This window comes from Pseudophryne corroboree, chromosome 6 (genome assembly GCF_028390025.1).
Source record: "Pseudophryne corroboree isolate aPseCor3 chromosome 6, aPseCor3.hap2, whole genome shotgun sequence".
In the NCBI taxonomy this organism is placed as follows: domain Eukaryota; kingdom Metazoa; phylum Chordata; class Amphibia; order Anura; family Myobatrachidae; genus Pseudophryne; species Pseudophryne corroboree.
Window position 1 is genome coordinate 483,078,941 of NC_086449.1, and position 21,330 is coordinate 483,100,270.

The following is a 21,330-nucleotide window of genomic DNA, read 5'->3' on the forward strand; positions in this document are numbered from 1 at the left end:
TGACGGATCAGTTTATTCCCCATCCTCATCAGAAGAATTATCTGATATGTTAGTGGATTGTGAGGAGGAAGCGGCCCGCTTAGATGACCTCTTAACCCCAGCGCGGCATGAGATAGGCTTTTGTACCAGTAAAGATTGATTTAATTGTTTTATCTGGGTAAACAGAGTGTCTGCCCAGGGTTGATTAACTACAAGAACAATATGTGGTTGCAATGGCACAGAAGGTCCCACAGGGGGCGTAAGACGTGACACCAGCGTATGCAGCATACTGGAGAATGCTTGCCAAGGTGGCTCCTGAGTGACTACGGGAGCTGCGGGCTGACTGGGAGATGTATGGCACCCAGTACACAAACCATCAGTTATAACTTCCCCCTCAGGTAAATCCGTGGTGCACATCCTGCATGATGCGTCCGCGGATTTCCCGCCCTGTGTGGCAGACATGATAGCAGATGTAGACGCAGAGCTAAACAGTACAAAACAGCCAGACAAAAACAATACCTGCAAATAACCCCCTTATGTTATGTGACACAAACAGAGGATTAAAGAGGTATGATGTGATTGAAACACACAGTAGAACACACTAAATAGTATATACTGTGTAACACTATATATGAGACCCTGACCCACCTAGGGTACAGAATACAGTGCTAGTAATAGGTGGGATACACTCCTGAAATCCACACAGCAGCTACAGGCACACCCAGTCACAGTTACAATGCAGAAATTAATTCAGAGAAACATTAAAACTGCACTGGACTAGTAAAATCACACAAACATACATATATATATGAACCAGTGCGCCTCCGCTGCAAATACCTGGGAACTGGCCGCGGGAGTATGCAGCGCTGCAGGGGAGGTGATAGAGCCGCAGCACAGCATATCAGGATGACATAGAAAGTGCTGCGACCCTTGAAGTCTTCTAAAGAAGCTCTTTTCAGGGCTGCCTAGCGCAACTCCCCTGTTAGGGGACCTGCTCTGCAGGCACCAACTTACAAACTGAGCTCCAGTGTCCGGAGGCATCATAGAGGGTCATAGAGGAGGCAGTGCAATGCACCCAGGGAACAGTCAAAGCTTTAGCCTGTTGGTGCCTCAGATCAAGATCCAACTCTATGTATTCCCTGTGGAACACAGTGTACCCCGCTGCAGAAATAATGTTAGAATGTGATTACATTGCCTTAAAATTTTACATGACAATTATCTGCATGAACAGGTTTTAACCTATTTATTAAACCCGGTTTTTATTGTTCGCAGAAATATACAGCATCCTGATTCCTCTTCTTTATCATCACTTCATGCACTAAATATAGCTTACATAGTTTTAACATGTAAAAGATCACTCACAGCTTCTATACACAACTGCACTCAGAGTGATAACGTTTTTACTTCAGCTGCGACAGGTACAAGAATAGTGAGGCAGATGTATTAACCTGGAGAAGGTATAAGGAAGTGATAAACCAGTGATATGTGCAAGGTGATAAAGGCAGCAGCCAATCAGATCCTAACTGTTAATTTACATATTGGAGCTGATTGGCTGGTGCCTTTATCACCTTGCACATATCACTGGTTTATCACTTCATTATGCCTTCTCCAGGTTAATACATCTGCCCCAGTATTACTAGAGAGTTAATTTACACTTGTCAAATTGAAGTACAATTTTCGGTCATCAGTGTTTTACTGAGAACAAAAAAAAAGTGCAGGAGCAGTATGATCGAACCTACTAACACAGGAACTATACACAGTGTGGATCACATATCTGTATATATATATATATATATATATATATATATCTATGGGGTATATGCAATTGCGGTCGAATTCCCGAAATTGTTGAATTTCGGGAATTTTTCGCCCCAAAAAAAAAATAGTCAATGCAATTCAGTGCTTTCCGTCCAAAAAACGGACTTTCAAAATTCGACTTTTTGAAATTCGACTTTTGTCAAATTCGACTTTTCTGCAATGATACAAGTGCTGCAATTCGACCAAAGTGTATTCAATTGAAGTTTGGAAATTCGACAACAGTGCTTTTAGACAGTAAATTCGACATTTTCAATCCGCCACACTTTGGTGGGTGAAACTAATAAAAAAAATTTAAAACATGTTTTTTTTTGTGTTTTTTTTTATTGATAATAGCATATCTATTTATATTAGAAGGGATTAGGTACTTGGTTTGTCTTTTTTGGAGGCACAAGTATTATTTATATATTTTTTTAAATAATTTTTATTTTATTTTTTTAATTTTTTAGATGGAATGGTAAAATTCAGAAAAAAAATGGCGTGGGGTCCCCCCTCCAAAGCATAACCAGCCTCGGGCTCTTCGAGCTGGTCCTGGTTCTAAAAATGCGGGGGAAAAATTGACAGGGGATCCCCCGTATTTTTAAAACCAGCACCGGGCTCTGCGCCTGGTGCAAAAAATACGGGGGACAAAAAAAGTAGGGGTCCTCCGTATTTTTTACACCAGCATCGGGCTCCACTAGCTGGACAGATAATGCCACAGCCGGGGGTCACTTTTATACAGTGCCTTGCGGCCGTGGCATTAAATATCCAACTAGTCACCCCTGGCCGGGGTACCCCGGGGGAGTGGGGACCCCTTCAATCAAGGGGTCCCCCCCCAGCCACCCAAGGGCCAGGGGTGAAGCCCGAGGCTGTCCCCCCCATCCAAGGGCAGCGGATGGGAGGCTGATAGCCTTGAGTAAAATGACAGAATATTGGTTTTTCCAATAGTACTACAAGTCCCAGCAAGCCTCCCCCGCAAGCTGGTACTTGGAGAACCACAAGTACCAGCATGCGGGAGAAAAACGGGCCCGCTGGTACCTGTAGTACTACTGGGAAAAAAATACCCAAATAAAAATAGGAGACACACACCGTGACAAGTACAACTTTATTACACACTGCCGACACACATACATACTTACCTATGTTGACACGCCGACTGCCACAGTCTCCGACGATCCGAGGGTACCTGTGAAAAAAATTATACTCACCTGCCAGTGTCCAGAGATAAATCCACGTCCAGAGATAATCCTCGTACTTGGCAAAAAAAAAAAAAAAACACGAACACCCGAACCACCGGACTGAAAGGGGACTTGAGATGTAGCTGAAAGGTCCTCGTTTTCTTGTGGTGTGGTGTCGTTATCACTATTGGAAGTGGCGGACTGGAGGCTCTGTGCTTCCCTTCTTTTGCGCCAGCTGTGTCTAGCCCGTGCATTATAGAGCTTATGTTCCCCTGGTTCTCCTCCCATTAGCCAACGGTACACACGGTTCGAATCATAATCTTCTTTGACTGTCTGGTGTTTATTCCTTTTGAATTTGATAAGGTCCCTGCGATAAGTGTCGCATTGGACCTGTAATTTGGACAGCCATTCGTGCTGTGTGTCATTCTGCAAGCTGTGCAAGTGTTCAGTTTCCAGGAGGTTAATTTTGACCCGGGTGGTTGCTAGTTCTTTCCCCGCCTCTTCCACCACGAGGAGCATTAGATCCAGACTGCACTTGTTCAAGATTCCTACCCATTTCCTGCAGAACTCTGGATTGAATCGGCCGATCGTTGGGACATTGCGGACCCTGAAACCTCTGGGTATCATCCTCTCCCTATGATAATCTGAGAGGGAGATGCCATGCAGGAGGAAGTCGATTTCCCGACGTTTAAGTTTCAGGAGCTGGTGATAGATGTCTTCGGTCGAGCCTGTTCTCTCAGAGTAGTCGAGTTGCTCTTTGAAACGGAGCCGTTCAGCATCGTCGTCTGTAAAGCTGTATAGCTCCCCTTGGGTCGAGGGCATGCCTCTGCAACCTGGGTCGCCCTCCGGATTTGAGCCTGACGACATCTCTGTGCAAAGGGTGCTCAAACGTTCCTGGTGAATCAAAGTGTACAGTGGGGGTGCGACAAACACGTGGGGAGAACTTCACCCTGGCAGCAGGTAAGTTTAAGACAAGTCAAATGGAAAGAAGGGGTGCCCTGTCCCAGGATGGCACAGTGTAGTTTCGTCCACACGTCCAAATGAAGATAAAGTTGTAGCATGGACCGGCACTCCCACTATAGGAGGATGGTGAGCCCTGGTGCCCTCTGGTATGGATAGATAAAGCAAATGGCGGTGAAGCAATCAGCGGCACTCAGGGTCTTAAGAAATCAAGTGTATTGAATTCACTCCATAAAATCCAACGTTTCGGGACGCGCAGGTCCCTTTGTCAAGGTGAGTAACAAGTGAGGGATAGAAAACAACCTGCCTTTATACCCACAGAAGAGAAGCCCCCCTGGATTAATTATTCTACATAGTTTAGTATCATCTGCAAAAATTTACATTGTGCTTTCCAGTCCCTCTCCTAGGTCATTAATGAATATATTAAACAGCAATGGCCCAAGTACTGAGCCCTGCGGTATTCCAATGAGTACTGAAGCCCATTCAGAGTACATCCCATTACCCCCACTTGCTGTTCCCTATTAAACAGCCAATTACTCACCCAAGTATAGATAGTGTTTCCTACCCCAAGCTCTCTTAGTTTGAGAATTAGTCTCCTGTGTGGAACTTTGTCAAAAGCCTTAGCGAAGTCTAAAAAGAACACATCTACTGCTTGACCCTGATCAATATTATCGCTCACTTACTCATAGAAGCTTATTAAGTTAGTTTGACACGACCTGTCCTTCACAAAACCATGCTGATTCCTAGTAACCTTGGAGGTATCCAAGTACTCTAGAATGCTATCCCTTAATATACCTTCTAGTATTTTCCCCACTATAGATGTCAAGCTAACCGGTCTATAGTTCCCGGGGAGCGTTTTAATACCCTTTTTAAATAGTGGGACTACCTCTGCTATACGCCAGTCCTTTGGTATCATTCCTGATCTAATTGACTTGATGTGTTGGAAGCAGGAAATATATGTAATTTCACACTGTAAATGACGGTTATTGAATGTTACTGTATATGATTTTGGTGTTTTTTTAGCAATTTTATAAAGAAACTCAAATCCAAAACTAAAACACTTTAGGGTGGCCCAAATTATGAAGATGATTTATAACCAAAACACAGGGGAAAGGAAGGGGGGGCACATCTCTAACTGTAAAGCACCCAAATTGAAAATATAGGGTTCTAAAGTCAGACCCACTTACTTGAATTATACTATTATTAAAACCATTTTCATGACAAGTTATGTTTTAAAGGTTCTTTATTAGAGTCAACTGCTCCTATTTCATTTCAACCTTGCCAAGTAAGAGGTCCTACTGTATTGATGAATGTAAATTTGCTAATGAGTAGGTAAGGGCCTGATTCAGACCTGATCGCTGCTGTGCGTTTTCGCACAGCGGGCGATCAGGCATCGCCGGTCAGCGACAGGCTGGTGTAAAAATTCTAATCGCACAGCCATTCGCATGCTGATTGACAGGAAGAGGCCATTTGTGGGTGGTAACTGACCATTTTATGGGAGTGTCAGGGAAAACGCAGACGTGCCCAAGCGTTTTCAGGGAGGGTGTGTGATGTCAGCTCCGGCCCTGATCAGCCCGTTCTGATTGCATTGTAGCAGTAAGTCTTGGGCTGCAGACAGACTGCACACACTGGTAAAAAGCAGCCACTGGTGAGAGAGGTGCGAACGGATGTGCAGCTGTCCGCTGACTGAGGTTTTTTTTTTAGCAGCAATTGCAAACTTGCACTGCGAATATACACTCCCCTTGGGCAGCGACTATCTGATCGCAGGGCTACAATTTTAGCAGCCCAGCGATCAGATCTGAATCACCCCCTAAGTGCAGTGTGATATGAATATATATATATATATATATATATATATATAAATTGTAAAAATAACTGAAGATTTGTTTCAAATATTTTGAAGTTTAGAAAGCTTTTACACTTTAATCAGAGCAAATTATTTAAATAGTACGAGTGGGTAGAATTGAATAATTAAATCAAATCAAACCTGTTTCCTTTAAATTCCTCACTGCAAAACATGCATAGCCGCTGAAAACGTGTGTCTGATCTTTCATGCTGCTGCTGTTCCAAAATAATTTTCTGTTGAACAAAAGAAAAATAGTATATGTTGCTAGAAATCTATGTAAGAAACAGTTAAGTCAACAGTGGTACACCTTTGTTTTACTGCTTATCAAAATGGTGTCACCCAATAATGTTTGGCAGCTGTTTAGGCATGTAAACAATTCCTTTGCTATATTTACTGTATGTACTAGTTTGGGCTCTAAGTAAGTCACTATATATATTTGACCTAACAGGCATAATGAATCTTATAGTTGCACTTGAGTAGTTTATATACAGTTCCTATACAGTTTACAAACAGGTGACCCAGGAAAATTCCCCTATCTCAGACCTACTGTATGCGATTTCAGACATACAAGTTGTTAATTTTGTTTCTGATCCTGGTTCAGTTGACTTTGGTGCCTTGCTGTTAATTATCTGACCTTTATATGCCCAAGTAATAACTCTGAGGGCAACTTGTGCTGAGAGCACAACTATATCGTAGGAAGATAGGGCTGACACATAGCGAAATGGCAATGAAATGGTTCATGGGTTGTTAATATCACTTAGCATTTAAGTTCGAAGAATGTGATGGACTGACATTGATAAAATTACTATTACTTAGGGGGAGATGTACTGAGCAGTGATAAAAGTGGAGAAGTGAACCAGTGAAGTTGCCCATGGCAACCAATCAGCACTGACGTAACATTTGTAATTTGCATACTATAAAAATATACAGAGCAGCGGATTGGTTACCATGAGCAACTTCACAACTTTTATCACTGCTTAATACATCTCCCCCTTAGTCCTGATTCAGATGGAAAAAAAGATCAACTTATGTAGGCTTGCTTCTAACACAGCAAGTTCCCAGTCACCAAGAGCCATATCATATCACTCTCTCAGGGGTAAGGAAGGCAGTCTGGACTGCACGAGAGGTTTTAAGACCTAAATTATGCATCAATAGATTGAGGTCGAGTTTTTGCACAAGTGTTTCACTTTCTACAGCATAACAGGGGTGGGGGGATAGGATACACTCTGCACCAGCTGAATAATTATTAGTATTAACTTGAAAGAAAATCCCCGTCTTATATCCGTCAGAAGATCATCCACTGGATGCTCGGGGGTGCTACCAGAGACAAGTTATGTTGTACAGAAAAAAGGAGAGAGAAAGAATGTCTCTTTGTTGGCGCACACTAGATATTTTAAAATGTAACTTATAATAGATATATTAAAACTGTCCAAACTCGAAAAATAAAACCATACAATACACCAAAAATTACACTTTCTATACACCATGAGTAGATTACTTAATAAAGTGAGTTTTAAAAACAAGGGCTCGCTACCTGTATTAAATCTGTATTAGTATATTTTATTTGAATATATCTTACTATAAATAAGAGCTTTCAAAGTGAGTTATTCAATGATCTACAAAGAGTATACCAGTAGAGAATAAATTGGTCCACTAATATTCAGTATCTAAATAGTCCTCGTTTTGGCTTGCAGAAACTATTCTTATATTACAATGCTGTAAGCTGTGTGATTCTAACAGGAGTATATTAATGATTTACTTCCATATCATATTGTATTGAGCTCATTCCCATGCATAAATTATTGTTGTGAGACCCCTAGCTAGAGACCATAATTATGGGTGCTCTGCCAATGGGACCTATATGTATTCTTCAAATGCACCTATCATAGAGCAGCTTGATAGTGATTAGTGGATTACTCGATGTCACAACTGAGGGCCTGAGCTGACGGGAGGCAGCCTCAGTTGTAGGGGCTGAGATGTACCGGAACCTGGGAGGTTGTATCAGACCCCTGGACATGTAAGTAACATGAATAATAACTGCCCGAAGGCGTGACCACGACAACTTGGATAAAAGTCAATGATGTTTATTATGACAACTCCGCAACACAGCAGCAGTAAAAGAAAACGTAAAAGTCAGCAAAGAATAAATACAGTTCCTGGGTACTACAGGATGGCAGGAGCCACAGGGCACTGGTAGTGTGAGATAGTTCTTATGATCTTCTAGATGGAAAGTCCTTACCAGGCCCGACTGTAGCAATGGAGATAACCCAGGATTGTGCCAGCTGGTGTTCCAGGAAAAGCTGGGTTGCTGAAGATAAAACAGCTGCTGTGGATACTGGCTGGAACCAGACTGTTGTTAGCACGGAGTGGATACTGGCTGGAACCAGTTAAATAATAAATGAACTTGGGAGCGATGAAATATGAACTGAAATGTAGAACTTGAGAGCGGAGAAATAATAATACCGGTGGAGAGTGGTAAAGTGTAGAAAGGACACCGGCCCTTTAAGGGAAGCTGTACTCTGCTGGAAGCTGAGCTGGAAGCAGGTAATGTTGTAGCTGGAAACAGATGAATCCACAATGGATTGGAGAGTCAGGCTACACCGCAGGTGGAATGCTGGTGCGGGTCTCTATGGTGGAAGTCTTGAGACAGGAGCTGGAACCTGGAAGACAATCACAGGAGAGAGACAAACAGGAACTAGGTTTGACAACCAAAGCACTGACGCCTTCCTTGCTCAGGCACAGTGTATTTATACCTGCAGCAAGGAAGGGATTGGCTAGGCAATTATGCAGATTATCAATACTGAGAACAGATTGGTGGAAATGATCAGCTGACAGAATCCAAGATGGCTGCGCCCATGCAGACACTTGGAGGGAAGTTTGGTTTGTAATCCATGTGGTAATGAAAACAGTAATGGCGGCGCCGGCCACCGGAGACAGGAGGCGCCAGGCTGACAGATGCACATCCAACCACGCGGACACAGCGGAGGCCGCGGCTGACGTAATCGCCACTCAGACACTCTGCATGCAGAAGTTCAGGGACGGCGGCGGAGGCCGCGGGAGACGCCATGCCAGGTGTAATATGGCGTTTACTGTGACAGCGTCCCAGAGTGACAGGAGAGGATACAGGAATGTACACATCAGGATAACAGATGGGATCCGGTCCTGGAGCGCTGAGCCAGCCTTAGGAGGCATCTGATGGGTAAGAAATGGCGTCCAGATACCCGGATCGTGACACTCGATGTGTCAATCCTTCAACAGTACTTACATTAAGTATTTGCTATTACTGAACAGAGTCACCAAATATATTGCTCTAATAGAATTCATGTGTACTAACTGGGACTTTTATGTATAGAATTTTATTAGGATGTGATTTACAGCAATATTTATATTAATTGCTGTTAGATAGAATCACTAAATATGTATCCTATACTTGGATTCAGATCCAATTGGTAAGCTGCTTATGCATTACCTTTATTGCTAGCAGCTATACACCAATTATTTGGACCCTCTATACATATAAATGACTCTTGGATAGTGTTTAATTAATATCTACAGCGCTTGTGCTATTTCATGCTGCTTGTCACATCCTTCTCGGCAATAGCTTCATTTGTTGCAAATGAATATAAATGTAACTTTCAGCAATAGCTACATCACCCACAAGTAAACAAAATGTAGCTATTAGACAATGTCACTGGGTGCATCTCTACACACTGCAACATGGTGCCTCTCTCTCTCTTGCATATGGCATCACTATGGGCCTAATTCAGATCTGATCGCAGCAGCAAATTTGTTAGCAAATGGGCAAAACCATGGGGGTCATTCCGAGTTGATCGCTCGCTAGCAACTTTTTGCAGTGCAGCGATCATCTCAACCGCGGCTAAATTGGATTAAATTGATGTAATTTAATTTTTTCCCCCAGTGACAATGCGCTCTATTTCGCTGCGTATATTTGGGCAGTGCCAATCAATACCCCCACCCAAAATCCTCCCTCTTTCTTTCTTATATTTTCACAAGTTAGTTTTAAGATTCTTGTATTAATACATAATTAACCATCTCCTCATACATTACTTCACGAGTGAATACGGTGTTATTAAATGCAAAGCTAGCAATCACATTGTATACTCTACAACCATTCATTCATGGGAGCCCATGAGACATCTTTGATTACGATAGGATTTACATGATATACATATTAGTAGATCAGTGGGTCCTTTGTGACCTGGAATCAGCAACATTGACAAAGTATCTTTTTCCTTCTGGGCTCAATCACGGAGCACTGGCAACATTGCTGTTACATTTCAAATCCTGATACTATGTTCCTTGCATTCGTGTGAAAAATTCATCACTTTCTATCATTTGTTTATGTCTGTTCATATAAAGAATCCTAGTTAAGATATTACTCAAAAATTGATATGCATTTATTAGTATGTAACCTTTGGTAAGGTATGAATAGCTGACAGGAACTATTATCTGTTTTCATCCTTTAGATCTTTTTCGTGGTCTCTCACCATTGATTCAGGGCTTATCCCTGTCTAACATTGGCAGCAGATCCATCTTTTTCTTTCTACTATACATTTAGTGAACTCTCATCAGTGATTCCAGAGCCTTTGCCATCATTCGCAATCCTCTAATATCATACCACACTGTAAACGCCCGAAACCGTCCGATCTTGGAAGCTAATCAGTGTCGGGCTGGGTCAGTACTCTAGTGGGTGACCATTGAGGAATACCCGGTGTTGTAGAGCTCACATTGGTCCGTTACGTTCCGAGTCTAACGCTGACAGCAGATTCACACTGCTATCTTTTTCTTATCTTCTCTATCCCCTGCTCAAATAGTGTGAAAATTATCATTTTATAATAATTTGATCTTGTACGGTTATAGGGCCAACCAGTTTCGGCAGCCCCAGTATCATCTGGAGGCGTTACATTTGAGTTATTATTTTCATGGCATTCTTACTAGATTTATGCAATCGGGACCGATTATGCTAATTTTAGCATTGACTTGTTACTAATTGAACATTTACTCACTTTATATTATCAGTTTGTGTTACTGAGGATCAATATAATTTTTGTTATTCAAATTTCATTATACATTGGATTGTTACCTTATTTGACGACTATACATCCTTTTATTCCGTGATGCTAATAAAAGTTATATTTTATACTTAGATTTCTCCGTATTTGATTCATGTAATATCTACATTATCATTTAAAAGTAAAGAGTGCGCCCACAAAAGAGTCTCTCTTTTCTCTTCACTGTTTTCATCATACAGGACAAACAGAGTCCGATTTTCTGTGACGAGCAGTCCTCTTCACATAGATTTTCAGAGCCCTTACAAAATCCAAGGACTTTGATGAAATTGAGGAGTCAGTAGCCACTGGCACTACAATAGGTTGGTTGATATGAAATGCCAACACAACCTTTGGAAGAAACTGCTGACGTGTCCGGAGCTCAGCTCTATCTTCATGGAAGATCAAGTATGAGCTTTTACAGGACAAAGCCCCCAACTCCGACACACGTCTAGCAGAAGCTAAGGCCAACAACGTGACAGCCTTCCATGTAAGAAATTTGATCTCAACCTCCTGTAGAGGCTCAAACCAGTCTGATTGGAGGAACTGCAACACCACGTTAAAGTCCCAAGGCGCCGTAGGCGGTACAAAGGTAGGTTGGATGTGCAGAACTCCCTTCAAAAAGGTCTGAACCTCAGGGAAGGCAGCAAATTGTTTCTGGAAGAAAATGGAAGGGCTGAAATCTGGACCTTCACAGATTCCAATCTCAGGCCCATATCCACACCGGCTTGTAGGAAGAGGAGAAACCGTCCCAGTTGAAACTCCACTGCAGGAAATTTCTTGGACTCACACCAAGACCCATTTTTTCCAAATTCTATGGTAATGTTTAGACGTTACTCATTTCCTAGCCTGTATCAGGGTAGGAATGACCTTGTTCGGAATGCCCTTTCGAGCTAGTATCAGGCGTTCAACCTCCATGCCGTCAAACGTAGCCGCGGTAAGTCTTGATAGGCGAACGGCCCCTGCTGCAGCAGGTCCTCCAGAAGAGGACCTGCTGCAGTAGATCCAGAAGATCCGTGTACCAAGCCCTTCATGGCCAGTCTGCAGCAATGAGGATCGCTTGAACCCTTGTTCTCCTTATGAGCTTTAGAACTCTTGGGATGAGTGGAAATGGAGGAAACATGTACACCAACTGGAACACCCATGGAGTCACTAGGGCGTCCACCGCCACTGCTTGCGGGTACCTCAACCTGGAACAATACAGCCGAAGCTTCTTGTTGAGACAAGAGGCCATCATGTTGATCTGGGGTACACCCCAAAGATCTGTCACCTCCTTGAACACCTCCAGATGGAGACCCCACTCCACTGGATGGAGATCGTGTTTGCTGAGGAAGTCCGCTTCCCAGTTGTCTACTCCCGGAATGAATATTGCTGACAGCGCCAACGAGTGTTTTTCTGCCCAGAGGATGATTCTTGTTACCTCTGACAGTGCAGCTTTGCTTTTCGTTCCGCCCTGTTGGTTTATGTAAGCCACTATTGTCTCATTGTCCGACTGCACTTAAACAGCCCGATTTCTCAGAAGATGGGCCACTTGAAGAAGACCGTTGTAGACGGCTCTTAAGTCCAGAATGTTTATCGGCAGGTCGGCTTCCAGACTTGACCACCTTCCTTGGAAGGTTTCCCCTTGAGTGACTGCGCCCCAGCCCTGGAGACTTGCGTCCATGGTTAGAAGGATCCAGCCCTGAATCCCGAACCTGCGGCCCTCCAGAAGGTGAGGCAGTTGCAGCCACCAGAGGAGTGAAATCCTGGCCTTTGGTGACAGACGTATTCTCTGGTGCATGTGCAGATGGGATCCCGATCACTTGTCCAGGAGATCCAGTTGGAAGGACCAAGCTTCTTTCCCAGAAGGCGAATGCACCGATGAACCGGCACCTGGGTTGGCTTCAGGACATCCCGGACCATTGTTTGTATTACCAATGCTTTTTCCTCTGGTAGAAACACCCTCTGCACTTCCGTGTCGAGGATCATTCCCAGAAAGGACAACCTCCTGGTTGGTTCCAAATGTGATTTTGGAAGATTCAGGATCCAGCCATGTTCCCTGAGAAGCTGGGTCGTGAGAGCTACGGACAGTAACAGCTTCTCCTTGGACGATGCTTTAATCAGCAGATCGTCCAGATATGGAATTATGTTCACCCCCTGTCTGCGGAGGAGAATCATCATTTCCGCCATCACCTTGGTGAATACCCTCGGTGATGTGGAGAGGCCGAATGGTAGGGCCTGGAACTGAAAATGACAGTCGAACAGTGCAAATTGAAGATAAGCTTGATGCGGCAGACAAATCGGAATGTGGAGGTACGCATCCTTCATATCCAGGGATACCAGGAATTCCCCCTCCTCCAGACCTGATATCACTGCCGTCAGAGACTCCATTTTGAACTTGAACTCCCTCAGAAAGGGGTTTAGTGATTTTAAGTTCAGAATGGGCCTGATCGAATCATCCGGTTTCGGTACCACGAAAAGGTTCGAATAGTAACCTTTGTTTTGCATATGAGGAGGTACTGGCACAATGACCTGTGCCTCCACCAACTTCTGGACGGCTTCTAGCAGGACAGTCCTGTCCGCCAGCAGAGCTGGCAAGCCTGATTTGAAAAATCGGTGAGGAGGGAGATATTGAAATTCCAGCCTGTACCCCTGAGACAGAATATCTTGCACCCAGGGGTCCAGGCCGGATGACACCCAGACATGACTGAAATGCCCGAGGCTCGCTCCCACCGGCACCACCTCCGGGGCGTGTTGTCCACCATCATGGGGAGGACTTTGGTGTACCTGAAGCAGGTTTCTGTTCCTGGGAACCTGCAGCCGCAGGTTTCTGTTCCTGGGAACCTGCAGCCGCAGGTTTTTTGGACTTGGGCCGACCTCCCCGAAAGAAGGTGTTGGACGGTTTGGCCTTTCTGGGCTTGGGAAACCAAAAGGGCTGTGATGTAGCTGAAGAAAAGGGTTTCTTCGGAGCAGGTGTAGCTGAGGGAAGAAAGGGTGACTTACCAGCCGTAGCCGTGGAGATCCACACATCTAACACTTCCCCAAAGAGAGCCTGACCTGTGTAGGGTAGGGTCTCCACACTTCTCCTGGATTCCGCGTCAGCAGACCACTGGCGCAACCACAGTCCTCGACGAGCTGATACAGACATGGAAGAAATTGCCGCAGCCATGGAACCCAGGTCTTTCATGGATTCTACCAGAAATTCTGCTGAATCCTGAATGTTACATAAAAACAATTAAAAATCAAATTTCTCCATAGTATCCAAGTCTTCAAGTAACGTGCCTGACCACTTTACTATAGCTTTGGCAATCCAAGCACTGGCAATAGTGGGACGTAGTATTGCCCCAGAAGCTGTGTACATGGATTTGAGCGTATTATCAATTTTACGATCAGGCAGCTCTTTCAAGGCGGTAGATCCTGGAACAGGTAAAACCACCTTTTTTGAGAGTCTGGATACTGACGCGTCAACAATAGGTGGGTTTCCCATTTTTTCCTACCCTCTACCGAGAAAGGAAACGCTACCAGAACCCTTTTAGGGATCTGGAATTTTTTATCCGGGTTTTCCCAAGCTTTTTCAAAAATAGCATTTAATTCCTTTGACGCAGGGAAGGTTAGCGAGGATTTCTTATTTTCAGTGACGTAAGTCTCCTCAACCTGCTCGGGTGTTGTATCAGCAATATTCAACACATCCCTAATAACCTCTATCATCAACTGCACCCCTTTTGCAAGAGATGCTGCCCCCCGCAACACATCCCCATCACAGTCTGTAGTATCAGAATCGCAAGTGCATGTTTATGTGAATATACAGCGGGGAGCCCTTGTCACGGTCCGGCGGGAGATTGTGCAGAGGAGCCGGCTCTTACCTGTCCGGTCCCTTTGGAGAGGTCCAGCTGGCGGAGGTGCGGGCTGCTGGCGTCGGGCAGGGTGTGCTGGGAGAACAGGCAGGGGCACTAGTTGGCAGCACAGCAGACTGGCAGCATGTTCCTCCGGCAGGGGTTAGCAGTGCTGCCGTGGAGCCAGGGCTTCTGTGAACAGGCTGTGTTCCCGGTGGCCATCTTGGATGTGGGCAAAAAGCCTGTCTTGCCCACACTTCACCAATTTATCACTTCGCTCTGGGCAGCTGCTATAAGACAGGAAGACCTGGAGGAGGGAAACTGCCAGTGCAACGTCTTTCACAGTATCTGTGTAGCTAGTTCTCTGTGCTTCCGCAGCATCTCCAGTGTCAGGTTCTTGTTACAGAAAATTACCCAAGCCTCCTGATATAGCCTTACACAGACTGCCGACTCTGTTCCCGTGTCCTACCCAGCCACCTGTTCTGGACGCCGCAGTAACCAGCCTTCGGAATTTCTCCTTAAAGTACTGGGTCACGGTTCCGGTATCCTCAGCCACCCGCTAACCTACAGTAGTATCTCTATTCAACTGTCTTTGGCGAACTCTGTTAAACTATTCCAAGTAATAAATGAGCAACACCTTCAGCCGTCCCGCTCGTTTGTTATTCAGAGATCCAATTGCACCAGAATCATCTTCCCCAAATCCGGATCCACAAGAATCCTCAGAGGTGAGTTTGCACTGGCCGCATGGATCCAGGAACTGGATAGTATTCTGGCTCGGATCTCCTTCACAGCTTAACGAGGCGTCTGGAGGGATTGGAAAATTCACAGTGACATTTGGCGCAGTGCCTCCAGGAGATATCCACTCGGCAGGATTCCATCCAAGCCTCTCTAGCGAATACTACTCCTGCCCGTCGAGTGGAGTCACAAGTTTCTCAGCCCGTCCTGGCGTCATTGGGATCATCACCGTCCTCTCTCCGTTTGCCAACCCCCAACAAGTTCAACGGGAACTCTAAACTCTGTCGTGGATTCCTTAATCAGTGCGATGTGCACTTTATGTTACAGTCATCCAATTTCCCAATGCAAAAGGTGAAGGTGGCGTACATAGTCTCCTTACTCTCAGGGGCAGCCCTGGAATGGGTCTCACCGCTCTGGGAAAGAGGTGATGCTCTGCTGAGTGACTATTCAAAATTCATAGACACTTTTAGGAAGATCTTTGATGAACCGGGATGCTCGACATCAGCATCCATTGAAATTATGCGTCTACGCCAAGGAAATAGGCCAGTCGGCCAGTATATCATTCAGTTTCAAACCTACGCGTCTGAACTACAATGGAATGAGGAAGCTTTGGTTTCAGCGTTTAGTAGTGGCCTTTCTGACCGTTTGAAGGATGATCTAGCGACTCGAGACTTACCACCAAAACTGGATGACCTCATTTCATTATGTAACAAAGTCGATCTACGATTCCGGGAGATGCAGGCCGAGAAAAGCAAGGGCGATCGCTATAGTTTCCGCCCTGTACCTCTGGCATCCCCTCCGCTAGCAGTAGAATCTCCTGACAAACCCATGCAGCTGAACCGGGCCCGACTTACTCCAGAGGAGCGCCAGAAACGGCGGCGAGAAAATTTGTGTCTTTACTGTGGGGCACCGGGACACATGGTGGCATCATGCCCACAGCGTCCTGGAAACTCCCGCTCCTAACTGGGCTAGGAGACACCAGGTTAGGAGTCTTGTCTCGGTCTCCAAAATCCTCTGAACCTACTCTACCAGTCACTATTGAACTCTCGCAAGGTACTGAGTCCATTCTCTCTCTTTTAGATACAGGAGCAGCAGAGAATTTCATCACAGACCATCTGGTTCAGCAGCTTCAGATCCCTGTGCGAGATTTGTCCCGTTACATTACGTTATCTGCGGTTGATGGAAGCCGTATTCCTGGTGGAGTAATTTCTCAATGGACTCTTCCTATTTCAGTTGGTATCGGTGCTCTTCATAAAGAGCAATTGGAACTTTTAGTTATACCCAAGGCATCACATGAAATTGTGCTGGGTTACCCTTGGTTTAGTAGGCATAACCCGCATATCGATTGGCACTCCATGCAAATCTTATCCTGGGGGAAGACTTGTTTGACCTCTTGTTTGCAGTGTATCAAACCACTCAATAAAACCCTTGTCACCTCACACCCGCAGATTCCGTCTCAGTACGATTCCTTCTCCGACGTCTTCAGTAAACAGGGAGCAGATATCTTGCCACCCCATAGGAAATGGGGACTGTCTTATAGACCTCGAACAAGGGAAAGATCCACCCAGAGGTCGGACCTACCCTTTATCAATTCCAGAAACTAAGGCTAGGTCCGAGTATATCTGAGAAAACTTTGCCAAGGGGTTCATTCGGTCATCTACCTCACCAGCCAGAGCTGGGTTCTTCTTTGTCCAGAAAAAAGATGGGGGGTTAAGACCGTGTACAGATTACCGGGGCCTGAATAACATCACAGTAAAAAATCGTTACCCTCTACCCCTCATTTCCGAATTATTTGATCGAGTCAAGGGAGCGACCATCTTCTCCAAACTAGACCTAAGAGGAGCCTACAATCTGATCAGGATACGAGCAGGCGACGAATGGAAAACCGCGTTCAATACCAGGGATGATCATTTTGAATATCTCGTCATGCCATTTGGTCTGAGTAACGCCCTTGCCGTATTCCAAAATTTCGTCAATGAAATTTTCCAAGACCTTTTATATCAATCTGTCGTGGTCTATCTGGATGACATCTTGATCTTTTCCCCAGACCTTGGCGCACATCGACGACACGTCCTAGAGGTTCTACGTAGACTACGGGAGAATCATCTGTACTGCAAGTTAGAGAAATGCATCTTCGAGCAGGTTTCAGTTCCCTTTCTAGGGTATATAATTTCAGGCTCCAGATTATAGATTGATCCGGAGAAAGTACAAGCCATATTGAATTGGTCAAGACCTTCCTCTCTTAAAGCGGTGGTAGAAGAGGATGATGTGGTAGAAGAGGATGATGTGGTAGAAGAGGATGATGATCAGGTAGCCAGTTGGGTCACAGTTAGAAGGAAGAAAAAGAGGGGGAGGCACGACATCTCCGAACTATCAAACCCGAACAAATTTGCCTGATTAGACGAGGAATCGAAGGATGATAGTGAAGAAATGACGGTGCCGGAGGAGACTGCTCCCTCTAGCATCCAGAGGTGCGGTCCCTCTGGCGCGGTTGGGATAAAAGATAGAGAGGTACCTAGTCAGATGGTGGTGGTAGGGGATTCTATCATCAGGAAGGCAGATAGGGCAATCTGCTACCGGGACCGTGATCGCCGTACAGTCTGTTGTCTCCCGTGTGCTCGGGTACGGCACATCGCGGACCGGGTAGGTAGATTGTTGGGAGGGGCTGGCAAAGACCCGGCGGTCTTGGTGCACGTTGGCACCAATGACAAAGTTAGCGGAAGGTGGGATGTCCTTAAGAAAGACTATAGGGACTTAGGAAAGAAACTGAAGGCAAGGACATCTAAGGTAATATTCTCGGAATTATTACCCGTGCCACGCGCTAGTCCAGGGAGGCAGAGGGAGATTAGGGAGGTAAATGTGTGGCTTAGGGATTGGTGCAGGAAAGAGGGGTTTGTGTTCCTGGAACACTGGGCGGACTTCTCAGTCAGGCGCCATCTCTTTTGTCGTGACGGATTGCACCTGACTGAGGAGGGGGCAGCGGTGCTGGGGGGAAGGATGCTTAGAAGGTTGGAGATTATAAACTAGGAGCCTGGGGGGAGGGTTTAGCTAGAAACTACGGGTCATGCAGTGAGAATAGTGGGGATGGCGGTAGTAAACGAAATGGGGGAGAAGTTGGGGGGAGGGTAAGAGCAGGCGGTAAGGTTACTAACATGGGTACTAAAAGGGATTTTACCAAAGCACTAACCAATGACGATTACAGGTCATCCTTGCCACATAAGGTGAAAGATGTCCCTAACGCAAGGGAAAATACTTATCTTAGTTGTATGTATGTAAACGCCAGAAGCATTACTGGTAAAAAGGGTGAACTAGAAATACTTGCAGCAAGCAAACAGTATGATATTATAGGCATTACTGAAACTTGGTGGGATGAATCTCATGATTGGACAGTCAATCTAGAGGGCTATATACTGTTTAGGAGAGACAGACTAAATAAAAAGGGTGGAGGGGTGTGTCTGTACGTAAAGCCGTTTTTAAAACCTAATATATGGGAAGATATTCAGGAGGGGACTGTAGACACTGTTGAGACATTATGGGTAGAAATTGCATGCGGGGAAAAAGGAATAAAAAAGTTAGTATTGGGTGTATGCTATAGGCCGCCTGGTATCAACGCATCTGATGATGAATTGTTACTAAAGCAAATTGAAAGAGCAGCAGGAGTAGGAGACATAGTAGTGATGGGAGATTTTAACTATCCAGAGATAAACTGGAAAAACGATTCATGTGATACTGCTAGGGGCAATATGTTTTTAAACACACTAAATCAGGCTTTTTCAACCAGTGTGCCGCGGCACTCTAGTGTGCCGCGACCAGTTGCAAGGTGTGCCGCGGAGCCAGAGCAGCTTCCTGCACCTTCAGAGTGAACTGTTGGCACAGGCTCTTCTTAGAGGATCATGTATGCTCCGGCTGTGACCTGTGCCTTGATGACGCGGTGGTGTGATATCATAGGTCACGGCCACCGCATCTCACCAGCCAGCCCACCCGCTTGCATACACATCTTCCAGTTCCCACCTGCGTCCACAGCTTTCCTTGCCCACCCACATCCACACCTGCCCGACCGCCCGCTGCTCAGTATTCACAGCACTCCACTATGAACAATCCCCGCCACCGAGGAACAGGGAGGAGGACAGCTGACCGGTAGGGGCTAATATTTGTTATGTTATTTCTCCTGTGGGGAGCAGTAGGAATTATGGATTTATGGGGGGAACAATGTGAATAATTCATGTGGGGAGCAATAGGATTTATGTGGGGAGAAATGTGATTGATTGATTTATGTGTGAGCAACATGATTTACAGTATGTGGGGAGCAATGTGATTGATTTATGAGGGGAGCAATAGGATTTATGTGGGGAGCAACATGATTTATGTGGGGAGCAATGTGATTGTTTTTTCTGTGTAGGCCAATGTATGTGTGGATTTTTTATTACTGTGAGGCCCAATGTGTGTTTTTTTTTTGGGGGGGGGGTTCTGTGGGGAACGGATGGTGTGCCTTGGCAATTTTAAAATATTGTTTGGTGTGCCGCAAGTAAAAAAAGGTTGAAAATCACTGCACTAAATGATAACTACTTAGTCCAACTAATTGAGGAACCAACTAGGTACAATGCAATCTTAGACCTGGTATTAACAAACAATGGGGATTTGGTATCAGGTATTATAGTAGGGGAACCCATAGGAAACAGCGACCACAATATGGTCACATTCAATATCAGTTTCTACAAACAGCCCTATACTGGCTCAACTAGGACTTTAAACTTTAGCAAAGCAAATTTTGAAAAGATGAGGGTATTTTTCAGGGATATTGAATGGGAAGGTTTGTTTTTAGGAAAAAATACTACGGAGAAATGGGAGGTACTAAAATTCCTGCTAGCTAAAAATACACTCAAATATATTCCTATGAGTAGCAAAAAAGGGAATAAAAATCATAAACCGATGTGGCTTAACAAAAAGATTAAGGAACTTATGGGCAAGAAAAGGCGAGCATTTAAAAAATAAAAATCTGACGGGGAAGCAGAGTCATTTCAGCACTATAAGGAATGTAACAAAAATTGCAAAAAGGAAATAAGAGCGGCTAAAGTAGAAACTGAAAAACTAGTAGCAAAGGAAAGCAAAGCGAATCCCAAAAAATTCTTTAAATATATTAATAGCAAGAGATTAAAGAAGGAGAGTATAGGCCCTTTAAAAGACAAGTTGGGAGTCTTAAGCAAAAATGATAATGACATAGCGGACACACTGAGTTTTTTTCAACAGTATTCACTAGAGAGGACCCAATTCAGGGACTGACACACAATCTCAATAATGAGAATATCACACTGATAGGTACTTATTTAAGCGAGGAAGTAGTCTGTGACCGATTAAAACATTTAAAGATTAATAAATCACCAGGGCCCGATGGTATTCATCCAAGGGTTCTAATGGAGCTTCACTCTGAACTGACAAAACCGCTATCTTTGATCTTTGAGGATTCAGTTATATCAGGTATGGTTCCCAAAGACTGGCGTATAGCGGAAGTAGTGCCTATATTCAAAAAGGGATGTAAAGCTGAACCAGGTAATTATAGACCAGTTAGTCTTACATCTATAGTGGGGAAAGTATTGGAAGGTATTCTAAGAGATAGTATTCAGAAGTTCCTTGAAACCAATAAGGTCATTAAAAGGAATCAACATGGGTTTATGAAGGACAGATCCTGTCAAACCAACTTACTTGGCTTTTATGAAACAGTAAGCGCAAACCTAGATCAGGGTAAAGACGTGGATGTAATCTTTTTAGACTTTGCCAAAGCGTTCGATACTGTACCACACATGAGACTTATCTACAAGCTACAAGAATCAGGGCTAGGAAGCACAATATGCACTTGGGTCAAAAACTGGTTAGATAATAGGAAGCAGCGCGTTGTGGTTAATGGATCTTTTTCAACTTGGACTGAAGTGCTAAGTGGTGTGCCGCAAGGCTCAGTATTA

General features: G+C 44.6%; 1 protein-coding gene and 1 pseudogene across 3 annotated transcripts in view; one reads left to right on the forward strand and one right to left on the reverse strand.

Annotated features, from left to right (window-relative positions):
* The window catches only part of ZNF277 (zinc finger protein 277), a 302,550-nt gene that overhangs the window by 67,572 nt on the left and 213,648 nt on the right, over nt 1–21,330 (reverse strand). For all 3 annotated transcript variants that reach the window (XM_063927283.1, XM_063927282.1, XM_063927284.1), the window contains one exon: nt 5,899–5,990. In XM_063927283.1, the coding sequence (XP_063783353.1) occupies nt 5,899–5,990 (92 nt within the window). The remainder of the gene's footprint in view (nt 1–5,898; nt 5,991–21,330) is intronic.
* On the forward strand, nt 10,383–10,501 carry LOC134937574 (5S ribosomal RNA; annotated as a pseudogene).